The sequence below is a fragment of the Sinohyriopsis cumingii genome, chromosome 2, assembly GCF_028554795.1.
Source record: "Sinohyriopsis cumingii isolate HCF-2022 chromosome 2, ASM2855479v2, whole genome shotgun sequence".
Classification (NCBI taxonomy): domain Eukaryota; kingdom Metazoa; phylum Mollusca; class Bivalvia; order Unionida; family Unionidae; genus Sinohyriopsis; species Sinohyriopsis cumingii.
Genome location: NC_142962.1, coordinates 133,305,569 through 133,318,120, shown reverse-complemented (window position 1 = coordinate 133,318,120; position 12,552 = coordinate 133,305,569). Strand labels below are relative to the sequence as shown.

The window sequence follows — 12,552 nt, the reverse complement described above, 5'->3', positions numbered from 1 at the left end:
AGGAATCTGCTGTTAAAGATTATAGATCACTGTTACATATGTGATTCAGCCAGGAAGATGGCAAGGGTCTAGTCAGAATGCTGTGATCTGGCCAAGAAGACGGCTAGGGTCTAGTCAAAATGCTGGCATAAATTAATTAATCCAGCAAGGATTTAGTCAAACTGCTAGTTTGATTTGATTATTCCAGAAAAGAGTCTCATCATTATATTGGCCTGATTTGATTAATCCAGCAAGGGTCTAGTGAAAATGCTGGCATGATTTGATTAATCCAGTAAGGGTCTAGTCAAAATAATGGCGTGATTTGATTAATCCAGCAAGGGTCTATTTAAAATGATGGCATGATTTGATTAATCTGGCAAAGGTATAGTCAAAGGCTGACATGATTTGATTCATCCAGCAAAGGTCTAGTCAAAATTCTGGCTTGATTTGATTCGTCCACAAAGGGTCTAATCAAAATGCTGGCATGATTTGATTAATCTAGCAAAGGTCTAGTCAAATGCTGACATGATTTGATTCATCCAACAAGGGTCTAGTCAAAATGCTGGCATGATTTGATTAATCCAGCAAGGGTCTAGTCAAAATGCTGGCATGATTTGATTCATCCACAAAGGGTCTAATCAAAATGCTGGCATGATTTGATTCATCCAGCAAGGGTCTATTTAAAATGATGGCTTAATTTGATTAATCTGGCAAAGGTCTAATCAAATGCTGACATGATTTGATTCATCCAGCAAGGGTCTAATCAAAATGCTGGCATGATTTGATTAATCTGGCAAAGGTCTAGTCAAATGCTGACATGATTCGATTCATCCAGCAAGGGTCTAGTCATACTGCTGGCATGAATTGATTAATCTGGCAAAGGTCTAGTCAAAGTGCTGGCATAATTTAATTCATCCAGCAGGGGTCTGGCCAAACTCATGGCATGATTTGATTCAGCCAGCAAGGGTTTAGTCATAATGCTAGCATGATTTGATTCATCCATCAAGGATCTAGTCAAAATGTTGGCATGATTTGATTAATCCCATTCAAGATATGATCTTTAAAATATGTTGAAGCAAAAAATCAAGTCTTCACTTACATTCTTGAATGCTTTTTTGCAAGATTAACATTATTTTGTCACATATATCACTGAAGTTTCTTTGGTTTAAACAAACTGGATCAGATAAACAGTGTCCTGGTCTAGTTCTGACTTGATGAAATTAGTTATGTTTGAGACCTGTTATTGTATAGCAGAGGATCTTGCTTCTTCTGTCATTTACAAATGTTGTTGAAAAAGTTAAAACTCTTTGCCACTGGTTTGTCACACTTACTACATAGAACTAATTCCAACCAGTTTTTATATTTATATTTGATAATTGGTGTGTTAATAACCATGTAAACATTTCAGCTGAAGCAATTATGGATGACATCTGCCAGGTAAATGCATGGTTGTATTGACTGTGAAACTGACATCTGTCAGGTAAATTCATGGTTGTATTGACTGTGAAACTGAAATTATGAGTGTAATTCTTCTATTCACATCTCAGAGACAAGATGAAATCCAAAATCTTCAGAATCAGGTAGATGCCATTAAGAAAGCAATAGAGCCCATAATTGGCAAGAGTAACCCATTGTTTATAAAGGACAATCCAGGGGGATCAAGGTCCTATGGTGATGAACCAGAGGTCAATAGATGGGGAGTGCACAATGCATACAGGTAAAGTTTTATGGCATCTTATACGAGTTAAGAGTCCAAAATATGAACCAATTTTATTTAAAATTTTGATTCTGGATAACAGTGTTGCACAAGGCACATTTGTACAAAGATTCTGGGATATGTTATATTTGGCATGTTTGGCATTTAATATCACCAGCACATTTCTAGTTCTGTATGCCTAGTTGTCATTGCACCATAATAATGTTTTATGGTTAGTAACCATTCCACTAAATTTTATTTCCATGTTCCTCTCCACTTGCTGCAGACATACAAAAATGACATAAATCCTACATGTACTATCTATCATTTTTAGGGTGCTTGTCACAGGCTGCAGACATGCAAAAATGACATGACAAATCCTACATGTACTATCTATCATTTTAGGATGGTTGTCACAGGCTGCAGACATGCAAAAACGACATGACAAATCCTACATGTACTATCAATTCATTTTTAGGATGGTTGTCACAGGCTGAAGACATACAAAAATGACATGATAAATCCTACACATACTATCTATTCATTTTTAGGGTGGTTGTCACAGGCTGCAGACATACAAAAATGACATGATAAATCCTACACATACTATATATTCATTTTTAGGGTGGTTGTCACAGGCTGCAGACATACAAAAATGACATGATAAATCCTACACATACTATCTATTCATTTTTAGGGTGGTTGTCACAGGCTGCAGACATACAAAAATGATATGATAAATCCTACATGTGCTATATATTCACATTGATTTTAGCATGTCCATTTTCTGCACTAAAACAAAATACTTGTCATTCATGGAGACAGCAATGCCTAATCTGTTTCAGCAATGTTATAGTTTGTTTCAGCAACTAGCTGACACAACTACATTTCATTAGCATTCTGTTGCATTAGCTTCAGCTGCCTGATTATAAGTTATAGTAGGTTATTTCAGGCGAAGCAGTCCATGAAGCAGACTATATTCCTATGTAGTGGTCAATCCATGCAGGCTTTTCAGTTTCTTTTAGCTCTAGTGGTCTTGAAATCTTAATGTTACTATTCCCAAACATAAAGGTGTATTGATGTGGGGTTTTCACCAGAAGACTTGCCTGGTTGGTCCAGTTCAAATGGTGCTGATCTGATATCTAATATGGCTGCCACAGTGGTCAGCTTGAAAATCATGTGAATTCTACTCCTCCAGAATGGATGGTCATATCAAGTTGGGGTTTTCACTGAAAGACATCTTACAATGTCAAGTTGACCCTAATTGAAAATGATGCTTATTTGATATCCAATATTACCACCATAGTGTGCATCTTCAAAGTCTTGTCGTCACTACTCATCCGGTGAAAAGTCATATTGTCATGGGTTTTTCAGTAGAATTATTGTTGTTTGGTTGGTTCTGTATGAAAATGGTGCCACATGCCCATTCAGTATGGCAGCTGCCATTTTGAAAATCTTGTTATCTCTACTCAGCCATGAATGGATGGTCATATCGACATGGGGATTTTACTTAACACATTAACCCCTAGCGACGACTTTACAGGGCAGGAGGTAGTAGCCTACTGCCGAACTCTGTGGCGTCATGGTCATGCATGATACACTAACATGGATGGTATTATAGAAAGGTAGACAGGTGTAGCTCTACAATGATACCAAATAATCTGAAATATCTAGTTGCACTACAAAATACAGATAGAAAAACATGGACCATATCTGATATCCATTATGGCCACCATGGTAGCCATGTTGAAAATCTTGCTATTTTAACAAAAACAAGAAAAACAACAGAAGGTCATATCAGCATGTGGTTCTCACCAGAAGACTTCTTGTAATGACTTGTTGGTCTTAAATTTGATTTAGCTGCTGATCTGACATCCAATATGGCATCCATATTATCACTACTCCTGCTAAATAGAAAGTTATACTGACATGGGGATTTTCATCAGCAGAGTTTTTAAAGTGTCTAATTGGTTACTAATGAAAATGGTACAAACTAACCTTCAATACTGCCACCATGGTGGTCATTTTGAAAATATTGTTATTATATATACTCGCTCCTAATTGATGACTATATCAACATGGAGTTTTCACAAGAATACTTCATGTGATACCTATACCTAGTTGTTCCTAAACAAAAATGGTGCCAGTCATATATCCAGTATGACTGCAACAACAGCTGTCTTTAAAATCTTGCTGTTGCTGTTTCCCCTGAATGGATGGTCATATTGTCATGGGTTTCCCACCAAAGGACTTCAGATAATGTCTCCTTGGTCTTAAAATGAAAATGGTGCCAGCATGGCTGATGGTACACTCAGTCCAAACTGATAGTACATTGTCTAAAAAACTAAACCTGGTGATGACTACTGCCCTCACAATTACAGGCAAATTTAAGGATTATTTCTGAATCACATTTTTCACAATCTCTAAAACCACTTGACAGTCATATTAATTAAATACTACAGTAAATGACTGTCCTACTTTGTACTCCAGATTTCACTGCATAAATATATGCAGTAAATAAGATTGTTCAGCCATTCCCTGGGTTTAATATGTGCATGTGTTCTAAGATTTGGAAACAAAAAGCATTGATGCACTTTGCCCTGGTATATGCATGGAACATCACAAGATTGGATACGGTGAGCTAAACAAATTAGGGCATAAATGGACTTGATATTTAACATACAGACAGTAGAATGATATGTTATTAATTTAGATTCTTAATGTAAGGCAACTTTTTAAAGATAGATGTTTGTATTGGATCCTGTTATACTGTTCAAATTTTTATGTTATTTTACATTTGCTTGTAATGTAGCAAGTGCATGGTGACCACACCTATACCACAGTACACTTGATGGCTCCTTAAGTCATGTTACAGTATTTTTGTTTAATATAAAGCTTTATTAATATTTCAATCTAAATGTTGTTGTTGTTGTTTTGGGTTTAATGCTATTACTCTACACAAGATAGGCTATGCATGGCAGCCAGTATAATCGATGGAGGAAGAACCCAGGAAAACCCCAGTTAAAAAAACTTACCCATGGGGAAAGTACTAGCAGCTTTCTCATATACCCACACTGGCCAAGCCTGAAACTCAAACTCACGTAAACAGAGGTGAGATGGCAGTGATCAGTTAAGGCAAGTGCTTATAGATCACTTGGTCACCTGGGGTCACTCATTCTAAAAGTATAAGTAATTTTATTTAACATGGAATATCGTAGACTCGGACATGTACTAATTGATTTTAATATTTAAATGTATGAAGGTAAATGTTGTGTTTAGTCATACAAAGGTTCTCATTACTATCCTTTAATGCATAGCAATCCAGGAAAAAGTGAAGGTACATCAAATAGAGTAGTTCTGGGATGTCAGTATTTTAGCATCCTTTGATACAGTGTAGAAAATATAGACATAACTGTCTATCAGTGTTGTTAATGCTTCTTTCTAAATCCCTGTTGTTGTAATACTGTGATCTTCATAGAGCTAAATGTACATATATTGTTTTGTTCTGGGTATTTAATTTACAGATTGAGAGAGTTTTGAGTACTTAATTTTCAGTTTGAGAGAGTTCTGATTACTTTATTTACAGTTTGAGAGCATTCTAAGTGCTTTTTTAGCAGCTTCAGTGAGTTCTGGGTACTTAAGTTGCAGTTTGAGAGAGTTCTGGGTACTTAATTTACAGTTTGAGAGAGCTCTGGGCACTTAAATTACAGCCTGAGAGTGTTCTGGGTATTTAATTTAAAGTCTGAGAGAGTTACATGATTCATGAAGCTGAAAATTGATTAAAGACTTCATGAATAGCTGTAATAAAATGAAGGCCATTAATACACAGTGAATGTAATAATGAAGACCATTCATGCACAATGCCTGTAAAAAAATGAAAGCCATTCATGAACAGCGGCTGTAAGAAAATAAACCCATTAATTTACATTTGCTGCAACAGAATGAAAGCCATTTTAAGTGCATTGACAATGAAAATTAAGGCCATTCATGCACAGTGAATGTAATACAATTAGGCCTTTCATATGCAGTGACTGTAATAAAATTAAGGCCATTCATGTACAGTGAATGTAATAAAATGAAGGCTATTCATGCACAATGAATGTAATAAAATGAAGCCATTCATGCACTGTGGCTATGATAAAATGAAGGCCATTCATGCACAGTGAATATAATAAAATGAAGGCCATTCATGCACAGTGAATGTAATGAAATGAAGGCCATTCATGTGCAGTGGCTATAATAAAAGGAAGGCCATTCATACACAGCAAATGTAATAAAATGAAGGCCATTAATACACAGTGAATGTAATCAGAAGATGACCATTAATGTAGTGAATTAATAAAATGAAGGCCATTCATGCACGATGGATGTAATAAAATTAAGACCATTCATGCACAGTGAATGCAGTAAAATAAAGGCCATTCATGCACAGTGGCTGTAGTAAAACTAAGGCAATTCATGCACAGTGGCTGTAATGAAATGAAGGTCATTCATGCACAGTAAATGTAATAAAATGAAGGCCATTAATGCACAGTGAATGTAATCAAAAGATGGCCATTAATGTACAGTGAATGTAATAAAATGAAGGTCATTCATGCACAGTGGATGTAATAAAATGAAGGCCATTAATGTACAGTGGATGTGATAAAATTGGGGCCATTCATGCACAGTGAATGTAATCAAATGAAGGCCATTAATGTACAGTGGATGTAATAAAATTGAGTCTATTTGTGCACAGTGAATGTAATAAAATGAAGGTCATTCATGCACAGTGGCTGTAATAAACTGAAGGCCATCCATGCACAGCAAATGTAATAAAATGAAGGCCATTCATGCACAGTAGCTATAATAAAATGAAGGCCATTCATGCACAGTGGTTATAATCAAATGAAGGCCATTCATGCACAGCAAATGAAATAAAATGAAGGCCATTCATGCACAGTGGCTATAATCAAACGAAGGCCTATCATGCACAACAAATGTAATAAAATGAACATGCACATTGAATCTAATCAAATTTCAAGTTTCATTATGTGATGAATACTGTAGACTATGAAGTCCAATTTGTATAATTACATATATTTAGAAAACTAATAATGAATCTCAAAAAAAAGACCTGTATCGTAACCATTGTTTACAAGTATTGCCAGAACACAAGAAGAGCACATGAATACAGAAGTATTTCCTTCATGGTGTAATAATTTGATAATGCTTAGTTTTTAGTTTTCTGCATCACATGATATGCTTTCAGTTAAAAAATAGTTCTGTTCTAGTGTTATAATATAATAAAATTGAGTTTTCTGCATTTCATGATGTGCTTTTAGCTAATAAGTAGTTCCTTTCTGATGTTATAATCTAATAACTGCTTATTTTTCGTTATGGTATGCTGTAGTTTTAACCATTCTGAATGCTTTTTGTTTAAACAGCTTGTGTGTAAGAATTTTCTTATATACCAGAATCATATTTTCATGTTTTGAGAGATATTGATGTTTTTAATTCTTTTGTTTGGATAATCTTAATAATATCCACCAATTTCTGAGATAGAAATGATCATAAACTGCAACCAAATTCAATTAATAACAGCCAGGCTGAATTTTATATTGATAGATGTGCATCATGTTTTTAATTCTGCTTCTAAGACTTGCTCTGGTTACTGCTTTAAAACACGCCATATACATTGTTGCTGTGTTTTATAGAATTCACTGTCATACTGTGATCTACCTGATGCACTTTGATATTGTTAGCAGAAATGTCTTGCGAACGTGATCTTGCTTTACTCTGTCATTCCTGGTACACAGATATTCAAGTATCATTATTGCTGACACAGTGATGCTTGACGTGTTTCCCTCATTCAATACATTTGTAGCTAAGGGTAATAAACAGACCAAAAGTCACAAATACACATGTGACAGAAAGTCACAAATACACATGGGACAGAAAGTCAAAGGACAGAAAGTCACAAATACACATGGGACAGAAAGTCACAAATACACATGGGACAGAAAGTTATGGGACAAAAAGTCACAAATACACATGGGACAAAGTCACAGTACAAAAAGTTACAAATACACATAGGACAGAAAGTCACAGGACAAAAAGTCACAAATGCACATGGGACAAAAGGTCACAAATACACACAGGAAAAAGTCACAAATACACATGGAACAGAAAGTCACAGGACAAAAAGTCAGAAATACACATGGGACAGAAAGTCACAGGACAAAAAGTCACAAATACACATGGGAAAGAAAGTCACAGGACAAAAAGTCACAAATACACATGGGACAGAAAGTCGCAGGACAAAAAGTCACAAATACACATAGGACAGAAAGTCACAGGACAAAAAATTCACAAATACACATGGGAGAGAAAATCGCAGGATGTAATGTCAGACTTTGTATTTTCAAAACTTTATTTTTAAAAAAGTTATTAAAATCATTATATTCTATTATTCTTAGTTATTACTATTAATGATCACAATTAATTGATGGTTTCACAGGAAAGGGGTATTTGTTTAGCAGCTTGAGTCTTAAGGGTAAATTTAAAAACAAGAAGTTAACACTGAGATCATTGAGGTTTTATTTTAGGCTTACTCTTAGTCAGGAAAAGGTATCCTTGATAAGGTATCTACAGATAAAAATTTGGGTTTCAATCTTTCATTACTTTTATGCAAGTATGTTAAATAAAATAAAACATCTTTTGTGCTAAATGGCATAGCTTTAAATATAGGCCCCTGAAATAAATATAAAAATCCAAGGTTTTGTTGAAGTAATCATTCCAGAATGGAAGTCATCACAAGCAACACTCTTTTGATGGTTACCTTTATACTACCAGAGGCTGATGAACTTTTGAAGGATATTTTGACGCATTCTGTGTTGCTGGTTCATTTCAATGGGTTGAGAGAGAGACAGACAGACAGAGAAAGAGAGAGTCAGTCCATCGTTCTCTAACAGTCCAAAGAGTACACCTTTGTTTGCACCAGCCATATGGAGTGTACACACAACAACTGCTCCAGTTAACCTATGTTCTAACAACATATTTGAGGGATGGAATACTTAGTTTTACACCTTGGTAGGCTCATCACACCCAATTAAGCATGTGGACTTACATAAACTGTTTCAGAGAAAAAATACCACAGTTACAACAGTGCAACCCAAGTCGCAAAGAGATATGACAAAGCTTAGGTCTACTACAGAAGAGACTACAGAATTTACGTGATGATCATATGTTGGACAGGATGACCATTCCTGAGTTTCTTATTGCTATGAACATTCAACTGACAAGATATCCAGCAATGCACCAATAATTATCTGACTAAGGCTGTATTAACCATTCAAATTGAATCATTAATAAACTTTTGCATCTTAGCAGTGATAATTACAACAATGTGATTATTTTCTTAGTATTGTTTTCTTAGTCCTATTTTGTTACAAACTGCTATAAAATATCTTGAAAATACAAAAAAATCATATAGCTGATACTTTGTTTATTATATCTCAATGAAAAAGATGCAGTTAATTAAAATGTGTTGTTCATATAAAAACCTGCACCATTACAAAATTCAAAGTGTGACTTTATGTCAATGACTTTTTGTCCTACATGTAACTCATAATAGTGAAAAATCAAATTTAACTTTTAGTCATGTGACTTCCTGTCTGTAACTTTTAGTCCTGTGACTTTCTGTCCTATGACCTTCTGTCCTACAACCGTTGAGGACCAGTTGTGTGAGATCAGTTGTTGAGGACCAGTTGTGTGAGATCACTTGTTGAGGACCAGTTGTGTGAGATCAGTTTAATGATTGTGTGAAACATATTATCATTCTCTTCAATTCATTTTTACACATTTAAGACATTTATTTTTTATTTCTCAAAGATTTGCCATGAACTGTGTCCAGCTCAGTAATAATACTATCATTATTAATAATAATAATTTATTAAAGTTATTTTCAGGGATAAAGACATGAATAATATTTATTGTCTCTTGTTCTGTACTGATCTAATCCATTGTTCTTGATTGCATAAAACCTATATACTGAGTTTTATCAGTCTTGGATGAGAAATAGTGTCTGGATCGAAAGAGGTAACAAGGCCAGCCAGTCAGGTGGAAGCACTAATCACCATGAGCAGATCTAGTCTATTACACAACCTAAGACAATAATGATATGGATTATTTACCAAATCGAAGCAAAATCTAATTTAAATTCAGCATCGAGAGTGAAAACAAGCAGACTATCATTCACTAGATTATGCCATAAATATGCGTCAGTTCTGCTCATAAACTGTAAGATAATTTAGCAACTTTAATCAAAGTACAATCAGAAACTTAGTTGCTTGAGTGTTGACAAAAGCTCAGCCATTTAGATGTAAGATAACATCATTAATATGCAGCGATCTCGCTAGTAATACAATTTTTAAACAAATTCACGAAAGCTTTATTTGTTCAAAAGCGAGATCTATTCTGTAAAATTCAGTCTTATTCTGGGAACAGGGTGAGCATTATACAAAAGATAATTATTGTAGTGCAGTATGGTACATACATGTTCATTGAGAGTATGTTTGGTTTTTTACTTACAAGCACCATTTGTCATTGTCATTGCTTGTGATTTTGAATATCATGGTGTGCAATTGTTCTCATCTTTCTATCTGTTTCTCTTCTGCTTCTGTCAATGTATAATTGACTCACAGGACCTTTTTAACAATCTTTAAATTTGTTTTTGTCTCATCTGCTTAAGCATGGAGAGATATACAAGTCAAGTAACATTTCTGCTGGCAGCAGCATCAGCAATGTTACAATTTGCATTTTAGTCTTTGAAAGTTACATATCTTCATTTGCTGTATTCAAGTGTAACTCTTGATATTATGCAAAATTGGATATGATACAGTGCTAATTCTTGCCTGTCTCGCCTGCTTATTACCTGTCTCATTTGCTTAATAAGCTTCATGGTGAACAATGTTAAAGCTTTGCATTATAGGTTTGGAAAGTTAACTTCTGCATCATTGACAGCACTCAAGTGAAGCTTTATAATAATAATAATGAATTGGTCTGAAGTTTCTACACTGGTCTTTTTGGTCTAAGTTTATTCAATGATCTTTTTGGTCTAAAGTTTATGCACTGGTCTTTTTGGTCTAAGTTTATTCAATGATCTTTTTGGTCTAAGTTTATTCAATGATCTTTTTGGTCTAAAATTTATGAACTGATCTTATTGGTCTAACATTTATTCACTGGTCTTATTGGTCTAACATTTATACACTGATCTTTTTGGTCTAAAGTTTATGCACTGATCTTATTGGTCTAACATTTGTACACTGATCTTATTGGTCTGAAGTTTATACACTGATCTTATTGGTCTGAAGTTTATACACTGATCTTTTTGGTCTAACATTTATTCACTGGTCTTATTGGTCTAACATTTATACACTGATCTTTTTGGTCTAAAGTTTATGCACTGATCTTATTGGTCTAACATTTGTACACTGATCTTATTGGTCTGAAGTTTATACACTGATCTTATTGGTCTGAAGTTTATACACTGGTCTTTTTGGTCTAAGTTTATTCAATGATCTTTTTGGTCTAAAGTTTATGCACTGGTCTTTTTGGTCTAAGTTTATTCAATGATCTTTTTGGTCTAAGTTTATTCAATGATCTTTTTGGTCTAAAATTTATGAACTGATCTTATTGGTCTAACATTTATTCACTGGTCTTATTGGTCTAACATTTATACACTGATCTTTTTGGTCTAAAGTTTATGCACTGATCTTATTGGTCTAACATTTGTACACTGATCTTATTGGTCTGAAGTTTATACACTGATCTTATTGGTCTGAAGTTTATACACTGATCTTTTTGGTCTAACATTTATTCACTGGTCTTATTGGTCTAACATTTATACACTGATCTTTTTGGTCTAAAGTTTATGCACTGATCTTATTGGTCTAACATTTGTACACTGATCTTATTGGTCTGAAGTTTATACACTGATCTTATTGGTCTGAAGTTTATACACTGATCTTATTGGTCTGAAGTTTATACACTGATCTTATTGGTCTGAAGTTTATACACTGATCTTATTGGTCTGAAGTTTATGCACTGATCTTATTGGTCTAACATTTGTACACTGATCTTATTGGTCTGAAGTTTATACACTGATCTTATTGGTCTGAAGTTTATGCACTGATTTTATTGGTCTAAAGTTTATACACTGATTGTATTGGTCTAAAGTTTATACACTGATCTTATTGGTCTGAAGTTTATACACTGATCTTATTGGTCTGAAGTTTATACACTGATCTTATTGGTCTGAAGTTTATGCACTGATCTTATTGGTCTAACATTTGTACACTGATCTTATTGGTCTAAAGTTTATACACTGATTGTATTGGTCTAAAGTTTATACACTGATCTTATTGGTCTGAAGTTTATACACTGATCTTATTGGTCTAAAGTTGATGCACTGATCTTATTGGTCTAACATTTATTCACTGGTCTTATTGGTCTAACATTTATACACTGATCTTTTTGGTCTAAAGTTTATGCACTGATCTTATTGGTCTAACATTTGTACACTGATCTTATTGGTCTGAAGTTTATACACTGATCTTATTGGTCTGAAGTTTATGCACTGATTTTATTGGTCTAAAGTTTATGCACTGATTTTATTGGTCTAAAGTTTATACACTGATCTTATTGGTCTGAAGTTTATACACTGATCTTATTGGTCTGAAGTTTATACACTGATCTTATTGGTCTGAAGTTTATGCACTGATCTTATTGGTCTAACATTTGTACACTGATCTTATTGGTCTGAAGTTTATACACTGATCTTATTGGTCTGAAGTTTATGCACTGATCTTATTGGTCTAACATTTGTACACTGATCT

The 12,552-nt window shown here is 34.3% G+C and overlaps 1 protein-coding gene across 8 annotated transcripts in view; it reads left to right on the top strand.

Moving 5' to 3' along the window:
• Positions 1 to 12,552, top strand: part of LOC149805869 (coiled-coil domain-containing protein 154-like) — a 170,542-nt gene that overhangs the window by 149,907 nt on the left and 8,083 nt on the right. The window contains exon 18 of one of the 8 annotated variants that reach the window (XM_089950597.1): positions 1,527 to 1,696. The exons of the other annotated variants lie outside the window; for them this stretch is intronic. Coding sequence (XP_089806723.1) covers positions 1,527 to 1,696 — 170 coding nt within the window. The remainder of the gene's footprint in view (positions 1 to 1,526; positions 1,697 to 12,552) is intronic. 8 annotated transcript variants of the gene reach the window in all.